At 45.9% G+C, this 27,943-nt stretch overlaps 3 protein-coding genes across 6 annotated transcripts; 2 read left to right on the top strand and 1 right to left on the bottom strand.

Moving 5' to 3' along the window:
- Positions 1-142: 142 nt before the first annotated feature.
- rock1 (Rho-associated, coiled-coil containing protein kinase 1) lies at positions 143-17,938 on the top strand. Of its 3 annotated transcripts, XM_037276885.1 has the most exons (34): positions 143-300; positions 5,958-6,039; positions 7,307-7,407; positions 7,659-7,796; positions 7,893-8,068; positions 8,144-8,228; positions 8,295-8,439; positions 8,516-8,654; positions 8,724-8,815; positions 9,143-9,302; positions 9,382-9,457; positions 9,524-9,612; positions 9,736-9,784; positions 9,888-10,023; positions 10,096-10,187; positions 10,260-10,506; positions 10,578-10,684; positions 10,751-10,901; positions 10,970-11,130; positions 11,195-11,379; positions 11,640-11,709; positions 11,777-11,880; positions 11,971-12,136; positions 12,209-12,302; positions 12,374-12,462; positions 12,687-12,878; positions 12,959-13,124; positions 14,197-14,267; positions 14,341-14,429; positions 14,504-14,582; positions 14,720-14,978; positions 15,055-15,262; positions 15,684-15,754; positions 16,361-17,938. In XM_037276885.1, exons 1-33 carry the CDS (start codon positions 208-210, stop codon positions 15,733-15,735), a joined length of 4,143 nt encoding a protein of 1,380 aa, XP_037132780.1. In that variant the 5' UTR covers positions 143-207; the 3' UTR covers positions 15,736-15,754; positions 16,361-17,938. The 3 variants fall into 3 exon arrangements, with proteins under 3 accessions (XP_037132780.1, XP_037132779.1, XP_037132781.1); XM_037276884.1 differs by lacking the exon at positions 15,684-15,754 and having other exon boundaries at positions 208-300; XM_037276886.1 differs by lacking the exons at positions 14,197-14,267; positions 14,341-14,429; positions 14,504-14,582; ... (2 more) ...; positions 15,684-15,754; positions 16,361-17,938 and adding an exon at positions 13,464-13,951 and having other exon boundaries at positions 208-300.
- A 637-nt stretch (positions 17,939-18,575) lies between these two features.
- usp14 (ubiquitin specific peptidase 14 (tRNA-guanine transglycosylase)) lies at positions 18,576-23,354 on the top strand. Its single transcript, XM_037276925.1, has 17 exons — positions 18,576-18,776; positions 19,506-19,651; positions 19,892-19,924; positions 20,005-20,109; positions 20,285-20,388; positions 20,447-20,505; positions 20,621-20,751; positions 20,855-20,935; positions 21,007-21,089; positions 21,169-21,283; positions 21,365-21,430; positions 21,533-21,625; positions 21,685-21,807; positions 21,877-21,946; positions 22,188-22,295; positions 22,450-22,643; positions 22,677-23,354. The coding sequence occupies exons 1-16, from the start codon at positions 18,761-18,763 to the stop codon at positions 22,590-22,592; spliced, it is 1,476 nt and encodes a 491-aa protein (XP_037132820.1). The 5' UTR covers positions 18,576-18,760; the 3' UTR covers positions 22,593-22,643; positions 22,677-23,354.
- On the bottom strand, positions 22,711-27,783 carry thoc1 (THO complex 1). 2 transcript variants are annotated; one of them, XM_037276911.1, is made up of 22 exons: positions 27,638-27,783; positions 27,522-27,577; positions 27,265-27,338; positions 27,125-27,185; positions 26,974-27,043; positions 26,787-26,905; positions 26,666-26,714; positions 26,484-26,579; positions 26,283-26,365; positions 26,042-26,115; positions 25,864-25,972; positions 25,647-25,781; positions 25,226-25,326; positions 25,075-25,141; positions 24,818-24,868; positions 24,674-24,744; positions 24,506-24,601; positions 24,362-24,427; positions 24,177-24,260; positions 23,955-24,102; positions 23,789-23,876; positions 22,711-23,701 (listed from the first exon to the last, which is right to left on the bottom strand). In XM_037276911.1, the coding sequence occupies exons 1-22, from the start codon at positions 27,705-27,707 to the stop codon at positions 23,424-23,426; spliced, it is 2,046 nt and encodes a 681-aa protein (XP_037132806.1). In that variant the 5' UTR covers positions 27,708-27,783; the 3' UTR covers positions 22,711-23,423. The 2 variants fall into 2 exon arrangements, with proteins under 2 accessions (XP_037132806.1, XP_037132807.1); XM_037276912.1 differs by lacking the exon at positions 27,638-27,783 and having other exon boundaries at positions 27,522-27,630.
- Positions 27,784-27,943: the final 160 nt, after the last annotated feature.

Raw genomic sequence — 27,943 nt, 5'->3', positions numbered from 1 at the left:
TTTATCTCGTGTGCAAGCTCGAGGAGAACGATGTATTGTCTTTAAAAGTTCCCACGAAGAAAGGGGGAAAAAAACAACAAACGAACATCGGGCTAGCTAGCTAGCGAGCTACCGCTGGCGGCTAACGCTAGCTAGCCATTCCGTTTGCCTCCCTTTTTTGTTTCCTTCAAAGCAAGACACGGGGGCGACTTAATTTTTACGCTAAACATGTCTTCCGGAGAAAGTCTGGAGGCTCGGTTTGGAAAAATCGACGCCATGTTGAAGGACCCCAAGTCGGAGATCAACACCGATTGTCTTCTGGTAAGTTTGGAGCCTGCTAGCTGGCTAAGCAGCGAGGCAGCCATTCGGGCTTCAGCTCAAAATTATTTTCGAAAAAGTCTCCCTCAGCTCTGACAGAACAAAATTGAGTACCTCACTTTCTCTCTGAACGTGAGCGTTTTATTTATTACGATTGAAACCTAACGTCTATTTGGCCCTTTTGCTCATTTTAATAAGACAACAAACAAGTTGCTACTTTGGGGGAAAAGTTTCCGTTAAGTTGAATCAATGGACAGATTGTGTTGCAAAAGTAAGCCTTAAATATATTTTAGACCGTGCTTGACCATGTTACGACTAGAGAGGAACATCTACTATTCTTTGAACAACAAATCACAACCAACTCATAGTGGTTTGTGACGTCATGACCAGCACCCCTAACTACCTTTGACATGTGGGTGGGTGGCAGGCTTGCAAGTGAGTCTCCTTAAATGTGTTTACATACTTGAGCAACCACTATATTAGGCTCATCTACACAATCAAACGAGATCCAGTACAAAATCAATCTTATGTTTTAGTATCCTTAGCATGTGTAGTTTTACGAGTTCCTCATGCCTGAACTTTCAAAAGATGAAAGAGCCATGGGGGACTCCAGCGTGGTCTTTCACTAAGTATTTACATTTGAGTGATTTGCAATATGGAGTACTGATACGTGACAATGCATTAGTTTCACTCAAAAAGTAACACTTGTTGCATACAAATCCACCCCCCTGCATGGCTTACTGTACATCACGCAAATAAAAGCCACTTGGTCTGTGACCTCCCATCCTGTTGGCTGGCAGCCTTGCACACAAGCTTGTTGTCCCCCCCCCCCCCCCCCTTTTTTTTTTTCTCACCCCCTCGCCGCAATCTGCCTTGATCGATGAATGGAGGCCTTTTGCCGAGCGGCCGCGCGACCGCGCGACCCCGCCCACCGTTTAATAAAATTCCATCCTAATCAAATAAGCTCTTGTCTTTGGACCGGCCCCCCGAGTTCCCTCGGTGTGTCCCAAAGCCGTTCGGCCGCGCGATGGTTGAGACAAGGCAGGCTACTCCGAGGTAGCAGGGTGTGTGCTCCAGCTCTCTTAGCCATAAACCAAAATTATGTGCGCTGAAGACTCATGTTTCTGAAGGCTCATAAAGCAGCCAAGCGTGCTAGCTTATGAGTAATAGCTTCCACCAGAATACTCAATGGTGCTCATTTTCTGTACTTTGAGTGTCTTTGTGAGTAGCGCAGCACTGTCGTGGCTTTTCTTGTCACAAAGCCCCCCCCCCCCCCCCCCCCCCCCCCTGCTGTCATTTGTCTTGAGCCTTACAGCTCTGGGCCTATCAAGGCCCATGTTCCAACATTGTCAGCCTTTATCTCCTAAACCCCTAAATAAACCTCGTGTGGATGGAAGAGGGTCTTATCTGGATAGGCGGGCCCCCCCGTCCTCAATCATGTTCCAGGCAGGCTCCGAAAAGAGGGATCGCAATGGACAGAATTCCTGACATTGTGATGTGGGAGCTCCCTGACATTGGGGCTCGGAGCATTGTCCACTTTGTTGCTTTTGCCAACAGCTGATAGCTCTCAAAGTGAACGTCAGGCCTTTGAACCGGTTCAATCTGAGGATAATGTTGAGATTATCTAGAGACTTTTTTTTTTGTGCTCTGGTCATCCGTTTGCATTTGACCATCTATTCCAATCTGCCAATAAATAGCAGTTTGATAAAGCAACTGTGTTGCACTCTTTGGGTGGAGTGTGTTGATCTTTTGGAACATTAGAATATTATGATTTATGAAAAGGAGGGCATGTTTTCCATTGCGGTTTGATCTCGAACTACCAAAAAATGCTGGAGGGCTGACTTGTGGCCCAGAGAGGGACCTGTCGGTGCCCGTATTGGAACAATACAGGAGGATCGCTCTTCATGACATGCTAATTTAGTCATTTGCCGACGGCGGATGTCTTTTGTGTTGATTGAACCGCCGCATATTAAAACTGGTTCTACATGTGCTTAATGTGAGCAATTTATATTGGCTGCTGGACCGCATTTATACATGGACAGAACAAAGCAAGTGTTTTTCAAGCAAGTTGAAAACTGAGTTGACAGGCTGGCTGCACTACGATGTGGAGCGGAAATTATCGAGTAAGAAACCTCTCCCACATCCTTTGCAGAATTCTGTAAAAAAAAAAAAATGTCTGCCTGCAACTCAGAACTGTAGAGTGGTGCAGTACGCTTGCTAAAAAAGTCTTTCCAATTTGTCGAGTTCACCGAGTGCACATCTTCCGATCGAAAAGTCTTGAAATGCAATACAAGTGGCTGCTTATTAGTCTGCACTGCTAATATGACGATGGCAGCGCACAAAAAAAGCACAAGTTGTTAACTTGTTAGCATCAAAACGCTCTTCCTCTCTCCACCTGTCTGAGCGAGCGCACGGCTGGCTTCAAGCATTGCTAACTTTTTTAGTCACATGCTAAATGTGCAAAGTTTGAGTCAACTGAAAGTGACCTCTCCGAACCTCTTTACTCGCATGGCTGCACACGAGTTGCATTTCACAGCGCCTTCCCTTATTTGAACAACCTTTTTTTCCAGCTAGGTGTTGTCTGCGCTGATAATACAGCTAATAACGAACCGGGTTACAGATGTCAGATTGTGGCCACGTTCGATTCATTTTTATACTTTACTGAAGTGAGAAAAAAAAAATTCCCTTAGCAAGAACAATTCATCTCCTCTCCAAGCGGAAAGTGCATCTGCCCCGTTTTCACTTCAGGTTCCGCACCCCTCAGCTGTTCAGGCCTGGGAAAAAAACAATCGGCGGAGCTATTTTAGCTTTGCATTCCCTCGACTGGCCCATGATGTGCAGGAATGCATACTGAGACCAGCTTAATAACAGCGCAATTCTTCCGGGACTGACACGGTCAACTCTGATGATAGAGCACAAAAAAGTACAAATGAATTGAAAATGAACCAACTCCTGGTGTGACATGGTTACGTGAGAACGTAGCGCACGCATTACATTTTGATGCGCAAACGTTTGTGACAGCGATTCTCTCTGGCTGGGAACTTGCCCAGTGCCCCCGTTTTTGCCACCTCGAGGTTGGCTGTCACTACCGTTTATCCACCGCCAAACTTGTCAGCCATGCAGTCTTTCTAGGCAAGCAGGATTTCCTGTCACTTGTTGTTATGTACGCTACCAGCTTTGGCAATTTTACCATGCGAGACTTTTTTTTTTTTTTCTTCTGGGATTTCTTACGTTTTGGCTTCACGTGCTTCGTTGATCTCGAGACAGACAGTCTGCACAATGGCTCACATGTGAAAAGCATATTGTCTCCAAGAGGTGGCAGAAAAGGGAAGTGACACGTCGGGTCCGCCGCATGCCTGCTGCTGGCACGCGGGACGGGACGGGGATGATGTGGCTGCTGAGTCTCCCATTGGAAAAGTTGAAACGTCTGGAAAAGAGTTTGCGTCGCGTGCAAATTCCTCTCTCGGAAAGCTTAAAAGAAATAATTACCATATGTAATGTCAACCGCTTAATGCTGCGCTCGGTGCTTATATTTGCATTTTTTTTCTGGCTCCTTTTATTATTGCCTTTCTGATCATCACACAAGACGTCTTGGGTGCTGCTTGTTCCCGATATGTGTCGCCGCTGGTTTTATTTCCCCACCGTAAAAGCTCATAAGCATTTTGGACCTTAGATGGCTTTTAGCGTTCAAAGTTGCCACTCCTGTATCACGCCTCGCCGATCAAGGACTCCTTATCAGGCTCCTATAGCGCTTAATGACCAGCCAGCCTTCATTTTCAAGGTGTGGATGTTGGCAGACAAGTCCAGTCAATATTTGGAGACTGAGCTGGCCTTTTTTTTTCCCCCCCCCGACTTAATGGACTGGCGATTTCCCCGAGTGTAATCCCCCTGAATCCCAACGCAGATTGCATCGTGGTGGGTCTTGTGTTTACTCACTGCAGATTGTTGTGTAGTTCACTCATAACCACTTGGGGGGGGGGGGCATAAAGCTTTCATGGCCACCAGAGCATCATCTTTATTTAGTTGGTCGTCCAAGCTCACTTTTTTGCCAATCTTCTTTTAGAAGACACCAAAGAATGCTTTCTTTAGCATTTAGCTTAGCTTGGGAACTTTCTAAGGGCACTCTTCATAGAAAGCAAATCTAGTGCTGCCCTCGTGAATTTTGTATTAAAATCACTTTTGAAATGCTGAGCTGACTAAAATTCCTTTTTTGCTCCACTGGCCAGACCTGCAGAACTTGTGTCCGACTTTGGCTTCCCATTTGTTGCGGTTGCTTTCATTCACTGCTTGTGAGGCCTCTACCTGGCTCTTTCGTCACGTCGGCGTTTCAGTGGCCTGCTTGTGATTTTCTTTGTTTTTTCCTTCATTTGTTCTCCCACTGGAGCACATGCGCAGACCTCCCTCCCTCCCTCCCTCCTCTTTTCCGTCACAGCATTTTAAGCGCTGGCGCGGCGGCGCGCTGTGAAAACAAGCCTGGCTGTATGTGATTCTACTCAACGGGATGGACGTCCCCCCCTTCTTTTTCTTCTTCTCTCCTTCCTTCACTTTTTTCATGGAGAACTTGTTTGGCCGCATACCTAAAATAGCTTCTCTGACGTGTACAGTCCTGTTATGGAATGTTACTGTGGCTGTCCAGAGTTCTTTGCGGCAGGAAGTTATGCAAACATAACTCTGCTGAGTACAGAGCCTTGTGATTAGGGTCCTGAAGGACTTGGTTCTCTCCACCTATTTTTTTTTTTTTCAAGGGGGGACTTCTGTGTAGACTGGCAGAATAGCTTATGGTCTACAACAAGGCACCCTTTTATCCTTTTGCTCTCTCGTGGTTTTACAGCACAACGTAAACACGGTTAGGACAGTGGCAGAGTTGTGTTTTTGCCCTTATGCACCACCGCTGTGTGTTTGGAACGTCATGGTTGGAATCACGCAGAATGAAAGGAACAACACATGATCCAATGTGTCATGTGGCAAACGTGCTAGCGTCGCTCTTATGGCCCAAGTGCTTTGTCTCCCAGTTTGTGTGCATGGCCCTGATCTCCTGTGTTGAGCTCCAAGCAGGAGCAGCCGCAGCAGCAACACTATTTAAGTGGCTTCCTTGTTTTGTCTGAGCCCCCAATGTGTCAGCAGCGCTCAAGCAATCTCTTAACAGTTTAGAAAAGCCATAAATGGCTTTGTAAATGTGTGCATCATTTGAGCAAAACATCAATTCTCACTTTTGTGGCAACGCTGACCGACTATGAATTGCTTGAACATTTGTGTGTCTATTTTGTTTTTAGACATTCTGGATTATGGCAGATTAGACTAAATCCCGCCGCTGACATTTATGTTAGTCTGAGACGGGGATCATATGGCTGTCACAGAGTTGAAGAGAAATAAAGATAAATAAACATCCCTCGCAGTGACACAATCAGGCAAATTTGTGCAACGTTCAGGAAACTGCTCGGCGGTTGCAGCCGCTTTTGCTAGCACCACCCTGCTCCGTCCCTCACTCATCAAAAGCTACTTAGTTGCTTCACATGCTTGAATTAGAAACCACCATGAGAAGTGAAGCTAGATTTTTCATGCATTTCTGTGAGTTTTTTTTTTTTTGCGGGCCAGCAGTATTGAGAGAGAGAGAGACGTTTTCATGTACATAAACCCCCTCCTCTTCTTTCTCCTCACAGGACGGCCTTGATGCTCTGGTGTACGACCTGGACTTTCCTGCCCTGAGGAAAAACAAGAGCATTGACAACTTCTTGAATAGATGTGAGTAGTCTTCCATCTCCCATCCAACAGGCCCCGCCCCCTACGTGTGTGATGCGTTCTTTTGGGGTCACCGCCTCTATGCAGGATTGGACACAATAGGTGTCTGCTGCTTAGTGTACTTAACAAAGGGGCTTTTGTAAATTCCTGCCGACCTACATGATGCCCATCGCTTGCTTTTTATTTTTGATGCCATCGTTACACGAGGAGGTCATTTGATATCGTATTAGCAACCTTTGGTGAATTGCTTCATTCTTAGCATGTTATCATAAAATACCATTCTTTACTGTACCATTTGTAATCCATTGTTCAATGTAACTTTGCCACATGGATAACATGGCGGCGACTCCTGTTAAAAACAAAAACATGTACAGATAAAACACAGTGACAGGCCTATATGAGCCTCAAATTCCCAACTGGAGGACACGCAGAAAAACACATCCGTAGTTAGCTGATTGTGAAGGCCATTCCGGCCACTGCGGCCTTTAAACATTTGATCAGGCACAGAGCGATTGGATGTTTCCTATTTGAATTTCAAGCCAAGTTTCTCCAAAGCCCTAGGCAAGAACTGTCATTAGTCATCCCTTCAATTCTTTTTTGCGCCAGCACTGTAGTATGCATCCGAGTGGAGTGACATCATTGACGGATATGGACTAATGCGCCGGCCGACCGGTTGGTGCGCCTTGCGTTGCCTGAGGGGCTGTCTTCTATTAATTCTCTTCCCGTTCTTTCCCCACTGATCACATTAGCTCCATTCGCTTGCTTGCTTGTGCACGGTCAAATGTATTTCCTGTAACGCATAGTTGCAACAGCAGCACCTGCTGGGATTTCACCAATGGTGGGAAATGACTCATTCCAAAATATTTTTGTGCAACAGCCCAGACTTTTATGCGTGTTTAATTTGGATGCCTTGCCATGCCAGTTCCCATTACCGGACCTAAAGTTGGCCATTCTTCAACCAACGTGGCAACTTGGCTTCCTTTTAAGGAGAGGGAGCGTGCATACCGACCATTGAGCCAAATTTGCGCATTTCAACAAAGGCCATATTCTCGGATGTGACCCCCCAAAAAATATCCAGAGCTATGCTCTTGTGGTGTTCCCCTCATGGCTGCTATTTATTAAATGACAGCATTTCTTTAAAATGTAAAAAAAAAAAAGACAGCCATTTTGAATTTTTGTGTAATGGACAGAGCACACCAGCTTAATGTAATCAATAAAAATGCTCATCTTGAAAATGTTTTTCTCATCTTTTTTTTTTTCCCCCCCACAGATAAGGATACCATTAGTAAAATCCGTGACCTGCGGATGAAAGCCGAAGACTATGAGGTGGTCAAAGTCATAGGGAGAGGCGCATTTGGGGAGGTGCAGCTGGTAAGTTTACCCCCTTCAACCTCAAAACGTTGGCATGCTCTTAATTGATTAGAAACTGTGTTGTATGAAATATGTGCAATGGGACGTTCTGAATGAGCTGAACATTTTGAGGTTGGAACGGTATGAACCTGTTGAGAAATGTAAACAAGAGAGAAATAAACAAAGAAGAAAATGGAGGTTTCACTGAAAAGGTCGTTTTATATTTTATTATGATATATTTTCTTTATTATTATTTGCTATTTTTTCACCAGGTGAGGCACAAAGCCACGTGCAAAGTGTACGCCATGAAGTTACTGAGCAAGTTTGAGATGATCAAAAGGTCAGACTCTGCTTTCTTTTGGGAGGAGAGGGACATCATGGCCTTTGCCAACAGCTCCTGGGTGGTGCAGGTCTGTCCGTCCGTCCGTCCCCGCCGCCCAACACCATCTTTGCAGGCTGGCTAACGTACGCCTTGCCTTCTCTCGCTCCTCTCCTCCCGCCCGCAGCTTTTCTTTGCATTCCAAGACGACCGCTACCTCTACATGGTGATGGAATACATGCCCGGCGGCGACTTGGTCAACCTGATGAGCAATTACGACGTCCCGGAGAAGTGGGCTCGATTTTATACGGCCGAGGTGGTGCTGGCGCTGGACGGCATCCACGCCATGGGCTTCATTCATAGGTATCAACTCCGGCAGTGCTCAAACGGTGTCCGGCATAGCGTTCATTCACCGTCCCCATTTGGCTTGCTTTGCAGGGACGTGAAGCCCGACAACATGTTGCTGGACAAAGCGGGCCACTTGAAACTGGCAGATTTTGGCACCTGCATGAAAATGAACAAGGTTTGTCGAAAGGAACGGTGTTGATTTTGCACAGCAAGATGTTCACGGCGGCGCCTGCTCTTTTAGGACGGCATGGTACGATGCGACACGGCGGTGGGAACGCCGGACTACATATCGCCCGAGGTACTGAAATCCCAGGGAGGAGACGGCTACTACGGCAGGGAGTGCGACTGGTGGTCGGTGGGAGTCTTTCTGTATGAAATGCTCGTTGGTGAGTCAGTGGCACGTCGCGGCCGCCCTGCTCGGTGGCGCCAACGTACCGTCATTTGGCAAATTTGCTCTTTCAGGCGATACGCCGTTCTACGCCGACTCGCTGGTGGGCACCTACAGCAAAATAATGAACCACAAAAACGCGCTGACTTTCCCAGACGACAGCGACATCTCCAATGACGCCAAGAACCTCATCTGTGCCTTCCTGACGGACCGGTAACCCACGTCAAAAATCGAAATATTGTTCAGTCGAATTGGGACCGAGCAGTGTTTTCCCACCAACAGGGAGGTCCGCCTGGGCCGGAACGGTGTGGATGAGATCAAGAGGCACCCTTTCTTCAAGAATGATCAGTGGACGTGGGAGAACATCAGAGACGGTGAGAGAGCCAGCACTATGATTAGCGCGTCACGTTGCTCTTTAGACTGATCATTGACAGCGTCCAGGTCAATAAACGGCAACGTCAGTGCTCGGAGATTAGACCCGTGGCAAATCCCGCAGCTGTAGTCCGCTCTTAACTGGGTTTATATTTAATTCTTCACTCAGCCAAAGTCAGCGCTTTGCCGCTGACGGGCGCCACTGGACTCAACTGGATTTTCAAATGAGCTAAACTAGCGCAACAGTGTCAATAATTCTGGCATAACAACAGTTTTTTTTTAATTGCCTTCACTGTAAAGCCAGCGTGGTAACGCTTGTGTCTTTTTAGCGGCTGCCCCAGTGGTGCCCGAGTTGAGCAGTGACGTGGACACCAGTAACTTTGATGACATAGAAGAGGACCGTGGCGAAGAAGAGACTTTTCCCATACCAAAGGCCTTTGTGGGCAACCAGCTTCCCTTTGTGGGCTTCACTTACTACAGCAATCAACAGTAGGGGTTTCCCCGCTTTGCATGACTTCAAAAGCCTGAACGTCTAGCAATTCTCATCATCTGTACTTTTGCCTTGCAGTCCTTTGCGCAGCTCCACGTGTGCCTCAAAGACAAGCGACAAACGTAGCAGCTCCACAAAGGAGGACAGAAGTCACGTGAGTGTCGCTCGCGTCTGTGCTCGGGACTTCTCACCGTTCCATGACGTTGATTTTTCCGTTTAGTTGGAGAATCTGCAGAAAAGAGTCTACCAGCTGGAGGAGCAGCTCCACAGTGAGATGCAGCTGAAGGATGAGTTGGAGCAGAAATGCAGGTAACGCCATCACATTGGGGACAGAGCTGCAGTGGCACGCAGTCGTGCGTTATGACAAAGAAAGTAGTGCCGCTGCGTTCATCAAAATGTCAATACAATGCCGCCTTCTGATCTCTCCACCAGGACCTCAAGTACCAAGATTGAAAAGATCATGAAAGAGCTGGACGAGGAGGTGAAATCCCACTGTGTTGTCTCTTCACATCGGAATGCTATCGAGAATAAACTGAATTGGATTTTTTGTAACGGTGCTTTTTTAAAAATGTTGTCTTCCGCAGGCCAACTTGAGGAAAAGCGTGGAAGCCAGCATGTCCCTGCTGGAGAAGGATAAGATCATGATGCAGCACAGATTTACAGAGTACCAAAGAAAAGCCGACCAGGAAGCAGAGAAGCGACGCAATTTGGAGAATGAGGGTGAGGACTGGGGGGGAAAAAAAAAAGTGCTGTTGTAAGACCCGTCGGTGAGTTCACGTGTTTTCCTCGCAGTGTCGACCCTGAAGGAGCAACTTGAAGACATGAGGAAGATCAGCCAGAATTCGCAGGCCTCCAACGATAAGATTGCTCAGCTTCAGAGTCAGGTAAGCGTGCTTTTCCTGCTCTTTGCATGCTCAAAAAGGACTATTAATTATGGTCGCTCCCTCCGGTGTCAGCTGGAGGAGGCCAACGATCTCCTGCGTGCCGAATCGGACACGGCGGCGAGGCTTCGCAAGAATCACACGGAGGTGGCCAAGTCCATGAGCCATCTGGAAAGCTTGAACCGCGAGCTGCAGGAGCGGAGCCGTGCCGCCGAAGGCGAGAAGGCCCAGCTGGAGAAAGAACTCCTGCTACTCCAGAGCACCTTGGACTCGGAGAGGAGGAACTACAGCCAAGACTCGGAGGAAATCCGCGAGCTGCAGGGTAACCCGCCGACGGCGTCAATCGTCATTCCCAACACGCGACTAGTCTTGATGTCTTGTTTCCCCTTTTAGCGAGAATACTGGGGCTGCAGGAGGACAACAAAAACTTGAAGCTCACTGTCTCCAAGGTGGAGGCAGAACGCAAACAAGCTCAGGAGAGAAGCAATAACTTGGAGAAGGTACACAAGCACCTACAATTGAGAGGAATTGGGACTTTATCCGTTGTTTTGTTGTGTTTCGTGCAGGATAAGAACAACCTGGAGATTGACCTCAACTACAAACTGAAGACCCTGCAGCAACGGCTGGAGCAGGAGCAGACTGAACACCGGGTGACGCGCGCACAATTAACTGACAAATACGAGTCCATCGAGGAGGCCAAGTCGGCCGCCATGAACGGTACGCTCGTCGCCTTTCCGAGATATGACCGACAACGTTTGTAATTGTGTCAACGGCGGCTCCCTCAGCTGTTCAAGTGAAGATGTCGGAGGAGAACGGGGCGAGGATGCGAGCGGAGAGTCGGGTGGTGGAAGTGGAGAAGCAGTGCTCCATGCTGGAGTTTGACCTCAAGCAGTCGGTGCAGAAGATGGAGCAGCTGATGAAGCAGAAGGAAAGGCTGGAGGACGACGTGAGTGGACCGATGCCGTCTCGGCCGCTTCCTGCCTCCTATTGACATTTCATCTGCCGCTCAGGTGAAGACTCTCAAGATAAAGGCGGAGCAGGAGTCCAGCAAGCGGGTGCTGGCGCAGAATGAGCTGAAGGGCCGGCTGCAGGAGGTGGATCGGCTCCGGTGCTCGGAGAAGCAGCTCAAGCAGGAGATCAACGCGGCGCTGGAGAGCAAACGCTCTTTGGAGTTTCAACTTGCGCAGCTGACAAAGTGAGTCCCTCAAATGATGGCCGTTCTCTTCTCCTGGCTGTAATGCTCTTTGCGAGTCAAACAGCTATTTGCTAATAAGTGCTATTATTTGGGCTTACTGCGCCAAAGCTGATCGGCGACAGTGTCAGCCTGGATTAAACTTTAATCTGAGTGCTGTTACTTGATTGCTAATCCCGTCATTTGCTGGCCGAGCTCGGAAAGCGAGCGGCCTCCCGTGCGTGGCGAGCGCTTAAAAGTGCTTTGCTCGCTGTGTTCGCCAGGCAATACAGAGGCAACGAAGGACAGATGAGGGAACTTCAGGACCAGCTCGAGGCCGAACAGTATTTTTCTGTAAGTATCGGATGCCGTAGTTGGGGGGGGACCTCTGACTAATGGTATTTCTGCCCTTTCCCTTCAGACGCTTTACAAAACTCAGGTCAAAGAGCTCAAAGAGGAAATAGAAGAAAGGAACCGGCAGGTACAAGAAGCTCATAAAAAGGTGCAGGAACTGTGCAGTGAAAGGTAAGCGTGCGTCAAGTCAAAGATAAAGACGACATGCAAAGTTGTAATTGCTTCTTTAGGCAAAGTTGTAATTGCGTCTTTCCCCCGAAGGGAGTCCCTGTCCGCCCAGCTGGATCTGACGGTGACAAAAGCCGAGTCGGAGCAGCTGGCGCGGGCGCTGCAGGAGGAGCAGTACTTTGAGCTCAGCCAAGAAAGCAAAAAGAGCCTTACCAGGCACAAGCAGGAGCTCGTGGATAAGGAGGCCGCCATTGCACGAGTGAGCATAATGACTTGGACTCCTCTCATGCTGGATGTATGGATGTCAATCAATCCTTTTGTTGCTCTGCAGCTTGAAGAGTCCTATCAAAATCTGACCAAAGATGTGGAGAGTCTCGCCAAAGAGAAGGCAGAGTTGAGCGAAAAGCTTAGCACTCAGGAGGAAGGTACTCCATTTTATTTCTTTTCGTATACGTGTATGGAAAAAGTCTAAGCGCATAAACTTTTGTCCTCTCAGAGTATGCTGCTCAGAAGGAGGAGATCACAAATTCAATCAAGGCCAACTATGAGAAGGTCCTCAACACGGAGCGGACTCTCAAGACCCAGGTAAGGAGGGAGAACTCTCCACCCCCCCCCCCTTTTTTTTTTTTTTTTTGTGGAGCGCACATGGATTGATTCATGTTAAATCCATGGCTCAGGCAAATTTGCGTCATTACTATTGATCAGGTTTAACGTTTGTAATTGTTAGCCCGGACCTCTCCCAACCTAGGATCATTTGGAAAAAAAATCTGAATTGTGCCTTCTTTGGCTATTTCCAACCTGTCCATCAGGCGGTGAACAAGCTGGCAGAGATCATGAACCGCAAGGACATGAAGCTGGACCAGAAGAAGAAGGGCAGCACGGCCGACCTGCGCAAGAAGGAGAAGGAGAACCGCAAGCTGCAGCTGGAGCTCAACCAGGAGAAGGAGAAGTTCAACCACATGGCCATCAAGTATCAGAAGGAGCTGAGCGAGATGCAGGCAGTCAGTTCAAAATTGCCTTGTAGCATTTCCTCAAAGACGGGAAACAATTGTATTCAAGTGCGCCGCCGCCTTCCCCGCAGCAACTGGCCGAGGAGTGCACGTATCGCAACGAGCTCCAGATGCAGCTGGACAGCAAGGAGAGCGACATCGAGCAACTGCGCGAGAAGCTTAACGACCTGCAGCAACGCATGGACAACTCCAGCATCACCAGCTTGCTGACGGACGAGACGGACAGCAACATCGCGGGTAAGTACGGCTGGCTGGAGGGGAGTCCAGTGCAAAAACTGCTGTTGTTGCGGGGGGTTTTTTTTTGGGACCAAAGAATTGAACAATCAAGTCCAAAACCCAATCGGCAATCCCTAAACACAAAGAGAAATGATGCAAGACTGAACAAAATATACCAAAATCACGCGTGAAGTTCCTCAGCGTGTAACTTTCCAGTGTGGTGTTTTTTTTCCACCCCGCCCGCTAGCCCGCCCGCTCGGGTAAAAAGCACCGACACATTCCGTATCAGTTTTCCTTGAAACGATGCCTGTGGTTAAAGCCCTCTCTCTCTCTCCATTTCCCCCCTTCCTTCACGTCTAGTCGTCACTCTTCCTCTCTTTGTAACTTCTATTCCTTTCCCTCTGTGAGTAACCGAGCGGAGTTTTTGCCTGGCCTGGCCTGTATGTGCCGCTGCCGCCGCTACCGCTGCTGTTCTGTTCTGTTGTGTTGTGGTGCCTTTTCCTTGTTTTTTTTTTTTTTCTTTTTAGTGCTCTTTAGACCAACTGAAACCTGATTTTAAGAGTGAGGATTTTTTTTTTTTTTTTTAAATAAGTGGGATGGTTCCTGTGAGTGATTTTCTTTTCTTTTTTTTCTTTTCAATCCAGTACGCCGAGTCATGAGCCTTAACGTTTTTGTTGTCGTTGCGTTCTCCCAGCACTTAACACTTTGGTTTTTGTTGGCATGCTCAAACCAGAAATGCCGCTTGGACTGGAACGCTTCCTTCCGTCACATCACAATACACCTCACATTTAGGCTGGAGGTCCGAGCAAAACATCGGAATTGTGTTACCTTTTCAATTCACAGCCTGAGCAATGGAGGGAAACGGTGTCACTCGTGATAACCAAAGTGTAGCTTTTGTCACGGGACAACGTGCCTATTGTCTTCTCTTGCATGGAATATCTTAACTGCCCTCTAAAGTGGTGAAAAGCTGGCACTTGATTAACCTTTTTTTGCTTCCACCCAACTTAAGTTTTGCATGGCCCGCTTCAACGTCGCCCTCGAACGGGCCGTACGTTTGGTGCGTAACGTTCTCCCACCTGCGCTGCTTTTACAGAATCCAGACTGGAGGGCTGGCTCTCTATACCTAACCGCACAAATATCAAGCGATACGGCTGGAAGAAGCAGGTATGCGTCGGCGCTTCCGGGGACTTGCAGGCCGGCCGCCGTCTTTGTCCGTCTCATTGCCGTGTTCTTGCAGTACGTCGTGGTGAGCAGCAAAAAGATTTTGTTCTACAACGACGAGCAAGAAAAGGAGCAGTCCAATCCTTCCATGGTACTAGATATCGAGTAAGTCACCTGGCGAGTATTCAAACGTACGCGGAATGTTCATGGTGGTCACCAGTTGAACTTGTCGCCTGCAGCAAACTGTTTCACGTGAGACCGGTCACGCAAGGAGACGTGTACCGAGCCGAGACTGAAGAGATTCCGAGAATATTCCAGGTATTCCGGGCCCTTTCCTCCACTTTTTGTTTTCTCTTTTTTTCCAGTCCCAAAAAAAAGTTTCAAGTTATTTATTGCCACTCCCAATTGAAATGGAACCAAGAGAATGGTGATCATCGTGACCCATCCGCTTTCAGATCCTCTACGCCAACGAGGGCGAGTGCAGGAAAGAGGCCGACGTGGAGACGGTCCCTCAGGGTGACAAGAACTGCCTGCCTCACAAAGGCCACGAGTTCATCCCCACCCTGTACCACTTTCCCTCCAACTGCGAAGCTTGCTCCAAGCCGCTGTGGCACGTCTTCAAGCCGCCGCCGGCGCTCGAGTGCCGCCGATGCCACGTCAAGTGCCACAAGGACCACCTGGACAAGAAGGAGGACGTCATCGCCCCTTGCAAAGGTAAAGTCGGCCAGCGCAAGTAAACGTTTTTCGGGGGCAGTTCGGCGCCCAACGCAATTCGTTTGGGCTTTCGCAGTAAACTACGACGTGACCTCGGCCCGCGACATGCTCCTGCTGGCTCGGACCCAAGACGAGCAGAAGAAGTGGATCGGCCATCTTGGAAAGAAGATCCCCAAAACCCCGCCGAGCACGTTTTCCAGGGCGTCGCCACGCTCCATGTCCACTCGGCCTGGACCCAACCAGTCCTTCCGCAAAAACCCTAAAAGCAACACGGCGAAACTGAGGTAACACTTTTGTTAAGATGAATCCTCCAAACGTGTTCCATCAATGAGTTACCGAAATGATTTTCACGCTCAATTAATTTCCTCCTATGTTGGCCGGCTAGTCAAAAGAAATGTTGTTCGAAAAAAGTCCATATATTTTGCTGAAGTCTTGTATTTCAATAATAATGCCACTATTGACGAAAATGCATATTGGCTCAAAGTTGGCTCATAACATCGAGCAGGGGAGTCGGTCGATTCACTCTGTGCTAGCTTTAGCCCTAGCTTTAGCTACATCCTTTCACACTCGCCCACAGACTTTTCGTGATGAAAGTGAGCGTGTGCAACCGCTGTCGTCCGTGTCTTGCCCGGCGTGAGGCTACCGAGTGGTGCCGGAGTCAAGTCACATGACCTGCTTGCTGTCTTGTCTCCTCCTGTGTTGTAGCCGAGCGCAGTCCAGCTTCCACGCGGCAGACGCAACATCCAGCACTTGTTGACAGGAGACGCTTCGCAAAAGTGTGCATGTGTTTGTTTTCAAAAGTCTATTTATTGTTCTTATGAAGATTATTAACTGGCCGTTTGTGCTCTCGTTGTTGGTTGGTCGCTCGCTCGCTCGCTCGGTTGCCGCCTTCAGCTCACACGTGGGGATTCTTCTGCTCTTGACACTGAGGCTGAATTTACACTTCCGATCCAAGTGGCCAATCCACATCTAATGCCGTTACACTCCAGATCCAAGTGACCAATCCAGATCTAGTGCCTATATCAGATTTTTTTGGGGGGGGACTCTCCATTTCCATGTACATTTCAAGTGACATACCGTGTTTCGTGTCCGTGTTTACACTGGTGCATCACCAAAATTCCACGTAAATAATTCCACAAGTGTCAAGTTAGATTTAGACGGGTTGAGAAAATAGAATTTGGGTCACTTGAATCATGCGGTGTAAATCCAGCTGGGTGTTGTTCGGCGAGACTAACTGGCGCACATCAAATGTTTTTGTATTATTTTGTATTATTATTTATAAGTTGTTGAAGGGTTTTCCACTTGTGTGGGTTACTAACCATCCTCAAGATGTTTTTTTTTGGTCTCCTTTACTGGACACCTGTCTCTGCTCTTTCTTGCAGCTAACCGTCTCGACCGTCGGACTTGTTTTTCCCCTGGACTATTGTGTACTTTCCCCCTCTTTGTTCATCCTCAAACGAGGACAAAATGTTGACAGTCACGTTAGCAAAGAAGACGTTATGGAGCCGCCCCTCTCCCTACTCTGCAAATGGTCATCACCACATTTCCACAAGAAAATGGCGCCCGAAAGCAGGAGATGACACGCGGAGATTTCTATCCGACATCGTTTGGGGCTCTTTGTTCAGATTTAAGGTACTGTCATCCAGGTGTTGCAGTTGTGCCGTGAGTGCTTGTATCTCAGGGCTGGGGAAATAGAAGAAGAAAAAAAAATGCCTGACAAGATCCTTAAACACAAGGAGACTTTCGTTTCTGGTGGATAAATGCGACTGATGCCTTCATCTAATCTTCTCTGGCTCTGCCCCTCCTCCCCTTTTTTTTTTTTATTTTTTATATAAATTCTTATTACTCTCCAAGTCAGGTTATCAGGTTTGGAAACAAGAGTATTGGGACACGAGTATTAGATGTATTGAGTAAGATCATCATTTAAATCTATGCATTATTTTATTATTATTCTAATTATTTTTATTGCTCCCAAGCCATAAAGGAAACTTCCATTGTAATGGCGTATAGGAGTCCCTAAAACCTCCATCACTTTTTTTCTGTTTATTTGGTACATTGTCTCCTGTGTTATATATTTTTTTCTTGCTTGTATTGTTTTTTTTTTTTTTTTTAATGTATTGCCTTACATTGGTTCCTAGAAAAATGGTTCAAAAAGGAGAAACATTAAGTTAACAAATGTTAAACTGCACTGTTTGAATTGTAAATTATTTGAAGAAGACTAAACAGGTGTAGCATTTTGCCCACCTAGTGCCTTAATAACCTTTAAATATTGATTTTACTGCCATATCTGTTTTTTTCTTCCTCCTTCCAAAACCAGACAAATCATAACGCTTCCATTTTTTTTTTTTTTTTTTTATTAAATTGCCATACATATTGCAACTTGGTTTGAGTATGCAGAGCAGGGGTGGGCAACATACACACATTTGATCCGGCCCCTAAACATTTTAATACAGAAATATTAATAAGCTCTTTTATTTTAGGATTGTAAATTTTTTAAGACCCTCAAAAGTCTTTACTGAAAGGGTTCCACCACCTTTGATTTACAGAAAAAAATAGATGACCTCTTTTGGATATATTGCAATGGAATTGGCTTGTAAAAATAATAGTAACAAAAAGAATTTAAAAAATGTCCCCCTATACTCAATTTATTTGACACATTTTGAGATTGTGTACCGCAACAAATGTTTGTCAACACCTAAAGCGGCCAAGGCCCATTTAGTGCAAACACCTCTGCAATGTAAATAATAAGAGAGCCATATGGATTATGGAATACCTCTGCAACTTTTTTTTTTTTTTTTCTTTTCAAAAAATACAAACAAAACCTTTTTCCCCCCGTTGAGTTAAGAGAAAAAAAGCACTGGAACTCTGATATACTCTGGTCTTGGATAATAACTTGCATGGTTTATTTGCATTGGAGTCCGCACTGATGGATATGTCAATAAACATATCTTTATCGCTCACTGTAGACTCTCTCTCTTCAATGGCGATGGCACTCTATAATTGCACAGGAAAATATATTTGGAAGGGCAATATAGATTTTTAATAAGTGGCATTGAGGGACAAAAAAGGTGAATATTTTCAAAGAGAAAATAATGCATTTTCAAAAAGGACTAGTTTCAGTGAAGTATCATTTCAAGGGGGGCAAAAAGTATCAAGTGGCGTATTCTGAAGAAAGGTGGACTTGAGGGAAAGTAAAGAATAATTTAAAAGTATTTCGAAGGAAAAGGTATGTTCGCGAGGGGAAATAGATGTTCAAGTGACATGGAACTGTGTTGTATATGAGAAAATGGGTAGTCTGGGGAACAAATTTATAGCCCATTAAAAAAAATCTCTTTTTTTCTTTTTTTTTAGTCCCACTCAAAAAATGGAATTGCCTTTTTTAGACGGTGCTGTATTTTTTATTTTTTTTATGTATATTTGTATTGTTTGGATAATAAAAAAAGGAAAAATTGAATGTTTGGTTACATTATCCGGGATTTATTTTTGTCTTACTGTTCATACCAGTAATTTGGGGGATTATTTAGTGCTATCTGCTGCTATTCGTAAAAGCTAATGAATCGTTTCCTTTTTTGCATGTAGCGTGAAAGTGACGCCTCGGGCATGGCGAGTCGATGCCAGAGCGCATCGATAAGTTCCCAGCGTGTTGTTGCAGCGTCATTCCATTTGAATGAAGTTCAGACTGCGCTCAACTGGAAGCCAAGTCTTCTCATTCACTCATTCGCGCCCCGGTGATCTGAAAACAGGACAAAAACAACAGTTCGGGACCTAGCAGCTTGCCAACTATGCCGGTGTTTTCAGGTACGTAGTCGGAAATTGTTAAATCAAATGGGGGGGGGAAAATCCCAACTTGAAACAAGTACTCATGTTTAGCGCACCGACGTAATTTAGCCTGTTAGCTCGGCTAGTGCGGTTAGCGTGCTAAAAGGCTACAGATTGCCTTCCACGCTTTAGGAGCGGTAATTCTGGGTTCATACTCTAAAAGAAAGATACGTATAACTAACGATAAGCATGTAATTGTGTTCTGCTTGATATTGAGTGTCTGTGGTACAGTTACCAGTTCTTAGGGTAACTGGTGTTGGTATTACTGGTAGCTGGTTCTCGCTAACTCTGCTAGTTGGACTCACCAGGTCTATTTCACTATTTAAAGCATTTGTTAGCGTAAAAATACGATTACTAATTATGTACTATTTCTTAAGATCTTAAATGTCGTGCATTGAAAGGTTACTGACCGAAGCTGACTGGTACACAAGTGCGAGTAGCAATGCTAACAAAGCTAGCCGAGCCCTAACTTTACACACTCAACTCGTCGTTTTGGGTTAAGATACCAACAATTGCTAAATGTATTAAATTCGTGAACACTTCCATTTGTTCGTTATGTTTCAAAATAAGTAACGCCAATTTTACGACTACCTGTCACACGCTAGCTTAGCATGTCAACAGCTAACCCCTCCCAGACAGGTACTGACTCTTGCTAACTTTTTTTTTTTCCTGCTGTGTCATGACTACGACTCAACCTTTCTCACACAGTCAATGTGAAATGGGGCAAAGAGAAGTTTGATGCGGTGGAACTGAACACCGAGGAGCCTCCCATGGTGTTCAAGGCTCAGCTTTTTGCCTTGACAGGAGTGCAGCCGGACAGACAGAAGGTGATGGTGAAGGGAGGCACACTTAAGGTAAACAAAGTGCAAGGACGTTTGCTTCTGACGCTTTGCTTGTAGAATGATTAGGTGAGCAATTATTTCAGATCACAATAAGACCAGTCAGTTTAAATCGAGCTAGTTTAAATCTGATTTCTGTGTATATTCTTCTTTTTGGAACACTTGCTGTGGCGGCTTCAACTTTTGGAAAGAGTTACAAAGATAGAGAATTTATTTAAGAATGTATCCTTAATCCATGCTTCTTCTACATTTCAGGATGATGAGTGGGGGAACATCAAATTGAAAAATGTGAGTCTTGAAGCAATTCCAATAAGAATTGCAATGAACTGAGTACCAGACAAAGCTGCAATGAAACGTAATGTGTTTAGGGAATGACTTTGTTGATGATGGGATCAGCGGAAGCTCTGCCCGAGGAGCCTGCTGTCAGGCCCATGTTTGTGGAAGACATGACTGATGAGCAGCTGGCCTCAGCTGTGAGTATGCCGCACCACAGACACATACGGATCTGATAAATCTGACCCCACACGTATTTAAAGTTGTGTACGTAAAACTGTGGGTAACCTTCAGACGTTGTGTAACTGAACCCCATTTTTTTTAATTATCATGAGTATATGAGGACATCTGAGCGAGTTTCTGATTCCCCCTCAGATGGAAGTTCCCTGCGGACTGACCAATCTGGGCAACACCTGCTACATGAACGCCACCGTGCAGTGTCTGCGCTCTGTGCCCGAGCTCAAAACGGCGCTCAAAAAGTCAGTTTGTCACCACGATTGGCTTTGCGGCTCAGCTGACAAGCGTCTCCCTCTGCAGGTACACCGGCGCGCTGCGATCTTCAGGGCCCAACGCGTCATCACAGTACATCACAGCAGGTAATTAGTCATGTTGGATAGACACTACCGATACTGGTGCAAGGACTGAGTAAGCACTTTTGCCTCCAATTGCTTCCGTACAAGATAAACGTGGCCTCGTGTTTTGTGTCTTCAGCTTTGCGTGATTTGTACGAGACCATGGACAAGACCTCGTCCAGCCTGCCTCCCATCATCCTTCTGCAGTTCCTCCACATGGCCTTCCCACAGTTTGCCGAGAAGGGAGATCAGGGACAGTACCTCCAGCAGGTTTGTTTGCTCTGAGCCAAACGGCAACAAAACATCTCGCTCGTCTCTCTTGTTGATTCCTGGCTTTGTTTTTTTTTTTTCTTCCGCCCCTCCACCTGTTCAGGATGCTAACGAATGCTGGCTGCAGATGATGAGAGTTCTTCAGCAGAAGCTGGAGCCACTCGAGCCAGGGACTCCCATGGAGGTGGAAAAACTACAAACGCACTCAAAGGCATTTTTGAAAGCGACTGCAAATAACAATCCATTTCATCTCAGACTGACGCTGAGAGCGGAGCTGCTTCTGCCTCCCCAAAGAAGACCTTTATTGACCAGTATTTTGGCGTTGAGTTTGAGACGACGTATCCTTTTTTTTTTTTTAAATGAACTTGATAAAACCGTCCGATACAATTTTTGTTTTTGCCCTTAAGTCTTGTTCAGCATGAAATGCACAGAGTCTGAGGAAGAGGAGCCAATCAAGGGCAAAGAAAGTCAGCTCCAGCTCAGCTGCTTCATCAACCAGGAAGTCAAGTATTTGGCTACGGGACTGAGGCTGGTACGTACGTGATGGCGGGAAAATTTTCTCGGCTTAGGTAAAATTGAGATTTTTCATGCGGCAAACGGTTCATGTCTGCAGAGACTTCAAGAAGAAATCACCAAAATGTCAACCAGCTTGGACAGAAACGCTCTCTACATCAAATCTGTAAGCAACCGACAACTTCTGTTGGCTGAATTCTCATCCTTGTTGTTTTTGTTATTCATCGTTCCCCAAAAATGAAAAATAATTGTTTTGTCCCGTCCTCAGTCAAAACTGAGTCGCCTCCCCGCCTACCTGACGGTGCAGATGGTTCGTTTCTACTACAAGGAAAAAGAGTCCGTCAATGCCAAAGTGTTGAAGGTAACGCACGACCGCGATGGCTGAGTCCGTTTTACTGACACCGCGTTGGCCTCTTTCAGGACGTGAAGTTCCCTCTGATGCTGGACGTGTACGAGCTTTGCACGGCCGAGATGCAGGAGAGCATGTTGGCCACCAGGTCAAAGTTCAAGGAAATGGAGGACAAAAAGCTGGAGAAGCAGCAGGTGAAGTCGCGACAGCCCACTTCCGTTTGGGTCACGTTTGATCGTGTGATTTCATGTCAGATTTTGTAGCCCAAACAGGAAACAAAGAAAGAAGGCAAGGAGAAAGAGGTGAAATACGAGCCCTTCTCTTTTCCTCATGGTGAGTAGTGACATCACTTAGCATGGGACTACAATTAGCAGCTGCAACATAGAGCTAGAAGCAAGCAAACTTGACATCTTTGATTTTGAAGATGTGTTCTCTGTCTGCTAAAGGCGGCGTGCTCATGGAGAATAGAAACCCATGATTAAAAAAAAAAAAAAACATTAATGGGAATGAATAAAAATATGAAAACCTTTGAGACAATTTTAATGCATGTCCTGATCTAACGTCTTGTTTCCAGACGTGGGCTCCAACAACAGCGGCTACTACGACTTGCAGGCGGTGCTGACGCATCAAGGTCGCTCCAGCTCATCGGGGCACTACGTGGGCTGGGTCAAGAGGAAAGAAGGTAATGTGGCCATGCAAAAAAGAACTAAAATCAAACTTAAAAAAATATATATTTTTCAAACTGTTGTTTAGGAATTGTAGTGAACTTTTTTTTGCATAACAGTTTCTTGTTGAAGTTGAATTGAATCATCCAGGTGATTGCTGTCACTCCACAGATGAGTGGGTGAAGTTCGATGACGACAAAGTGAGTGTGGTGTCGCCAGAGGACATCCTGCGGCTGTCGGGAGGCGGCGACTGGCACATTGCGTATGTTCTGCTCTACGGCCCGCGGAGGTTGGAAATACTTGAGGAACATTAATGCTCCCGCGAGGGACGGAGGATGCCTTCCTCCAAATTTGACCCCCCCCCCCCCCCCCCCCCCCACACACACGCACGCACACACACACACACACAAAACGCACTGTCTGCATAAGCTGTGCAATAAAACAGGTGTCTTTACTTAATGGATCACCTCAAATATTTTTTTTTCCCCCCCGATAGTAAAATTTCAACCATCATGAGCTCAAAAGAAAAAGGCGAAATGGCTAATATTTTCTACGTGTCATCTAGTTTTTAAGGTGCAACTGACTGCAGTCGCTTGGCTCGCATTCCTCTTCCGCTCCACGGCAGAGGCACCCGTTCACTTGTTTTTGTGCTTAAGCCAAAGTCATGTTTGATCTCAAACTTGCTTTGGTATGAATTTTGTCCCAAACAATCATGTTTGAATGGAGGAAGGAACTCCTTTAAGTTGGCCCACAGCCGCCTTCTGTAATACAATAAGTGCTTCACATTTACAAACCTTTTTGGGTTGGTGTCTTTTACTTGTGGATTTTTGCTATTTTGCGGCAAGGTGTAGTCAATTCATCTTGTACGCTTGTGAAATGTCCCCTGCCCGCTCGCTGCCAAATTATTCACTCTACTTTCTGACAGTCAAGACCAGTTCACAGTTAGTCTTATTGTGTACTAAAAACTGAGCAAATTTTTTTTTGCTTCATCTTCACTCTTGTTCTAAGTTATTGACTGATGGCTTTTCATAAGTGCTGCAAAAATGTAATTAAAAAAAAGTGTCTGCCACTATGTATCAAAAGGCATGTTTAATGTGACGCTAAGAAACACAAAACGTTTCTACACAAAAACAAGTCAAGCTGGTTCAAGTCTCGTTGAGTTCGTCTGCCATTTTGGCAAAGCCGGCGGCGTTAAGGGCCGCCACCAGGCTCTCCACTGTGGCTTGCGCCCCTTCTCGATCCTGCCAGGTGACCAGCAGCAACTTGGCCCGGATGTCGGCGTCCTCGCTCTCTGCCTCGATCTCGCGAAGCTCAGCTGCCCGCATCTCCAAGTGCGAGGCCAGTGCCTTCCAGCGGTTGCCGAGCTTGGCCGCTACGTCGTCCATCTGCTGGTTGCTCACCATCTTGCTCGGCATGCTCGGGCCTGGACGGGCAAAAGAGGATGGTGAGTAATACTGGAAGCCTAGCAAAAATATTTGGTAAGAATTTTATGTCCACAATAACGTCTCACTGTCATTGCTGTCTTTGAGCAGATTGTCTCCATTTTCGTCGTCATCCTCTTCCTCACCCGTCTTGATCTCCTCCGAGGGGATGTCCTTCTGTACAGTCCGATGACACGTTGGTGGCCATTTTGTTTTCATCATAAAACGCCATTCAAACTTCAAAGTATTCCTTACAGGCAACTCCTTGGCTAGCTTGCTGACCATGGTGTCTAAGTAGTCGGCCAGGCTGTTGAACTTCTGGTTGGTGGGCTGAAAAAAGTGTGGACTTCTTCTGGAGAGCAGCCGTAAAGCCCGCCAGCCGTAGTTGGGGTTCCGAACAACCCTAGGACAACAACACCAGTCTTTTGCTGTAAAAGTGACTTTTTTTTCTAATATAACATAAGTAAGTGATCCTACTTGTACTCTTCCTCCACCATGTTGGCAGGGTCGGCCTGCTCGATGGCTTCAGCAAAGAATTCATCCAGCGACGGCATGAACTCCCTGAGCATAAGAACAGTCCAAAATGGCTGAAATCCCCTCAGAACAGCGGCTTCAAACCAACGTTCCATTTCCGAGAATGGGTCCTCGTGTAAGTGTTTTACCTGCTATCTGACTTGCAGGCTTCCATGTTGTCCAAGTTCAAGTTCCACAGGCGAGTAAGCTCATCACTTATGGGATATATTTGAAAAATCAAATGAATTTATCTACAGTGAGTAATCAAAGACGCCATCAACAATAATCCTCACTTTCCCATGAAGATCTTTCTGTCGGGACCTTTCCCCAGGAAGTCTTCTGGAGCCGCTCGTTTCCTGCTGGGTCGCTTGGGTTTGTCGTCGACCGGCCTGACAAACAAATGTAAACACGCTGCAGAGAAAAATCAGAAACCCAGCAGAAACACTTGCGCTTTGGCGTACCGCTCTTTGACAAAGCTGGAACATCCTTCGTTTTTCCAAGCTATCCAGTTTTCTTCAGTGTTGAGGATACGCTGTCACAAACAAGGCGCAGATTAATAAGAACGCGCCACATCCGCTTTAGCAATAGCGTGAGGGATGACTTACTTCCACCATGGTGGCGAACTTGTCCCCATCTGGAGGAATCTCTCTGAAAAGCTACGAGATGGCAAAAACAAGTTGAATAAATTGTACCACTTTGACACTTGACAAATGGCTCAATAATGGTATAGCAAGATTGCAACCTGAGTGGACAAAGCGCTTGAAAAAATATATATATATACATTCAAATGATTTTATACCTAAAAAATATATATATACAATGTATGAACTACAAATTTGGTTCCTTTAATGGTTGTAGTTACCTGGTAAACTAACTTGGTGGTTTCTTCGATCCACGCAGACTGGTCGTCGTTTAGCAAGCAGCTGGAGCTTTGGGAAAAGCAATTGATTTAAACAAAATAATAATAATCTTTAGTTATTGCTTTTCCTTTTTTTAATGTTACAAATCTTTACCTTTTGAATTTGACTTGTCCTTTCAGGTACTGGAAGAGGATCAAGTACTGGAGCAGAATGTGTCGGCGGAAGTTGCTGTCGCTCAGCTGCAAGTCCATCAGCTGCACAAATAGACAGTAACATGTTGCATTTAAAAATTAGAAACAAAGAAAACTTTATTAAATTAAAATAAGTTCGACAAAATAGTCAAATGTAACTAACCCTAATCCTCCATATTCACTGTCAAGCTAATTGTTTTTCTATTTTGTTCTGCCTCTTCCACTGTCGACCACGAGATGGAGGCATACTATTTTGTTTGACATTTATAAATGTATTAGTTTACTATTTTTACAGAACAAATTGTATCATTTCTGATTACTTTTACAACAATCTTTTTAAGGGCATATTAAAAACATATGTTTTGGATAACATTAAGATGAACCTTTTCACTGGTGAGGAACTTGGCAAAATAGACATGCTCGCCACCAGACGCCCGCAGTTCTTCCAGTTTCCTCTTGGACGCCTGCATGTCGTCCAGCTTGAAGCTCTTGAACACGGCCAGCGTTTCGTCCGAGTACTGCGGCAAACCACGTCCGCATGTATCACATTCACCCACTAGCATCACGTCTCGAGCCCGGCCAGGGGCGACGCTTGCGTACCTTGAGGAAGGTCATCCAGGAAACTTTGTCGTAGCACTGCACCGGGTTGCGGAAGTAGTCCTGCAGCGTCCAGAACTTTCTGTACAGGTTGTAGTCGATGGGGATGGAGCTAAAAAGCGCAACGTGCATGTTGGTGACCAGGTTCATTGTTATTTCTGTGTGCGTGTGTGTTAGGTACCACGACGCAGGTGCTTCTTCCTCGCCCATTTCACCTTCCTCCACCTCCATTCCGTCCTCCTTCTCTCCTGTGTGCTGCCATGTCGTGAACAATGGTTAAAGCACAACCCAAAAGACAAATACAAAGCTTTCGATGAACATAAAATAAGAAGTGAAACTCTAAAGCCCCATATCATTTTAAAAAGCTGATGCTAACCTAAAATAGCATGAAGTTTTGAAAGCATTACAGCACAAATGCTAACCTTGAGTGTAAAGGTGCTTTCATCTTCATTTTTGTTGAACACTGTGATGTTGTCCAGGTTGAACTGACTCTGGAGATTCAAACCTGCCATCAGCACAACAACAGAAACTGATTACCAGCGCACTATCAATTACAGCGAGTGGATTGTGGAGCTTGCGTGCTTAACGTAACGGCGTGCTTCGTACTCAACAGTTGTTCTTACCGGATTTTTCTGACAGCGGGAAGAGACGAGCCAAGAAAAGTTGTATCCGTCCACAGAATACAGTGTTCTGGGACTTGGACAGACGCCGCAGAAGATCTAGAAAGGTGTAGAAAAAAAAAAAAAGAAACCGACTGTAACTCTGACTTCAACAGTTAGAAAAGAATGATGGAACCATGACTTACCATTACACATCCTCAACAAGTAGTTCTTACCAGCTGTGTAGAATGAGTTCTGGGAAAGGCAAAGAGAAGGGAGCATTGAAAAGAAAAGCCACTGATGGTGGTTGGTGTTTTTTGTTCTTACAGATTTCCACGTGGAAACGTTCTCCTCCACAAAGTTGAAGATGTTGTCACACTGATCCAGAGGAAGACTGTCCAGCACATCCCCCAGGAGCACGAAAGGCGTAGTCGCAGAGCAGATACCTGCAGGGATGGAGGTTGGCTTTTGTAGTGCATGCATCTGTAAACTGGAAGCTTTTTGGCTATCATACCTTCAGTGACTGCATCGATGCTCATGTAGATAAGAGACAAGTAGGCCTCACAACTGGACGCCTTGTCCACCTGCACACAAACACCAACATTAGCTTATCTACAAGCCCATCTAGAACGAACGAATAACATATTAGAATTCATATGGCTTACAATCTGCTCCCCGAGGACCACCCGAAAAGCCTGGTCCAGTGTGGTCTTCTTTTCAGTCTCACTGCAAAGGAAGTTAGCACTCGTCTAGCAAAGATACGATGCTTAGCTTTGTTTAGCTCGCGTCGAATGTGATCACTTACTTTCCTGGGATTTGATAAAAAGCTTGTATTATTGCTTTGCTGCTTTTGTCGCCCAGCGCCTGCTTGGTGGATTCCTACGAGTTTGCGACAGTAACGTTTAACGTGAGACAACAGCGAACTGTTAGCATAGGCTGCTAAATTAGTAAAGAGGCAGAGAAAACCAAGCGTAGCGGGTCACGGGCTTTCTGAATAACGCCACAACACAGCACCAAATAATGTACTTCTCACTAAATAAATAAAATTTGACGTTTTCCCACCGTGAGCTTGTCTTTAGCTTCGATAAATTCAAACAAGGGAGGCGACATCTTTACTAATCACAGGCCGGTGTTACGGTTGAACTTGCTCCCATGTTAACTTGCGCCCCGAATCCAGTTGCGGCCGTTAGGGCAAAGGCAGTTCAGTAATCTTGTGTTTCGTGACTGCAGATTCGTCACAAGCAACATGAAAATTGTCGGACTGCAAAACTGTTCAAATCTTCATTAAACACGTGGAACGAAACGTCTCGTTTACATTTTCGACTGGCTGCACGAAATTTAAAACAGTAAAAAAATTAAAAAAGTAACAGGAGACAGCGGGATTTGAACCGGTTAACTTTTTAACGCATGCGCACTGGTCATTTTTTCTTTCTGCACTGTAATTGACAGCAAATATATGAAATCGTAAATAATAAATTCAGTTT

This window comes from Syngnathus acus, chromosome 17, assembly GCF_901709675.1.
Source record: "Syngnathus acus chromosome 17, fSynAcu1.2, whole genome shotgun sequence".
In the NCBI taxonomy this organism is placed as follows: Eukaryota; Metazoa; Chordata; class Actinopteri; order Syngnathiformes; family Syngnathidae; genus Syngnathus; species Syngnathus acus.
This window is presented reverse-complemented; position numbering and strand designations above follow the sequence as displayed.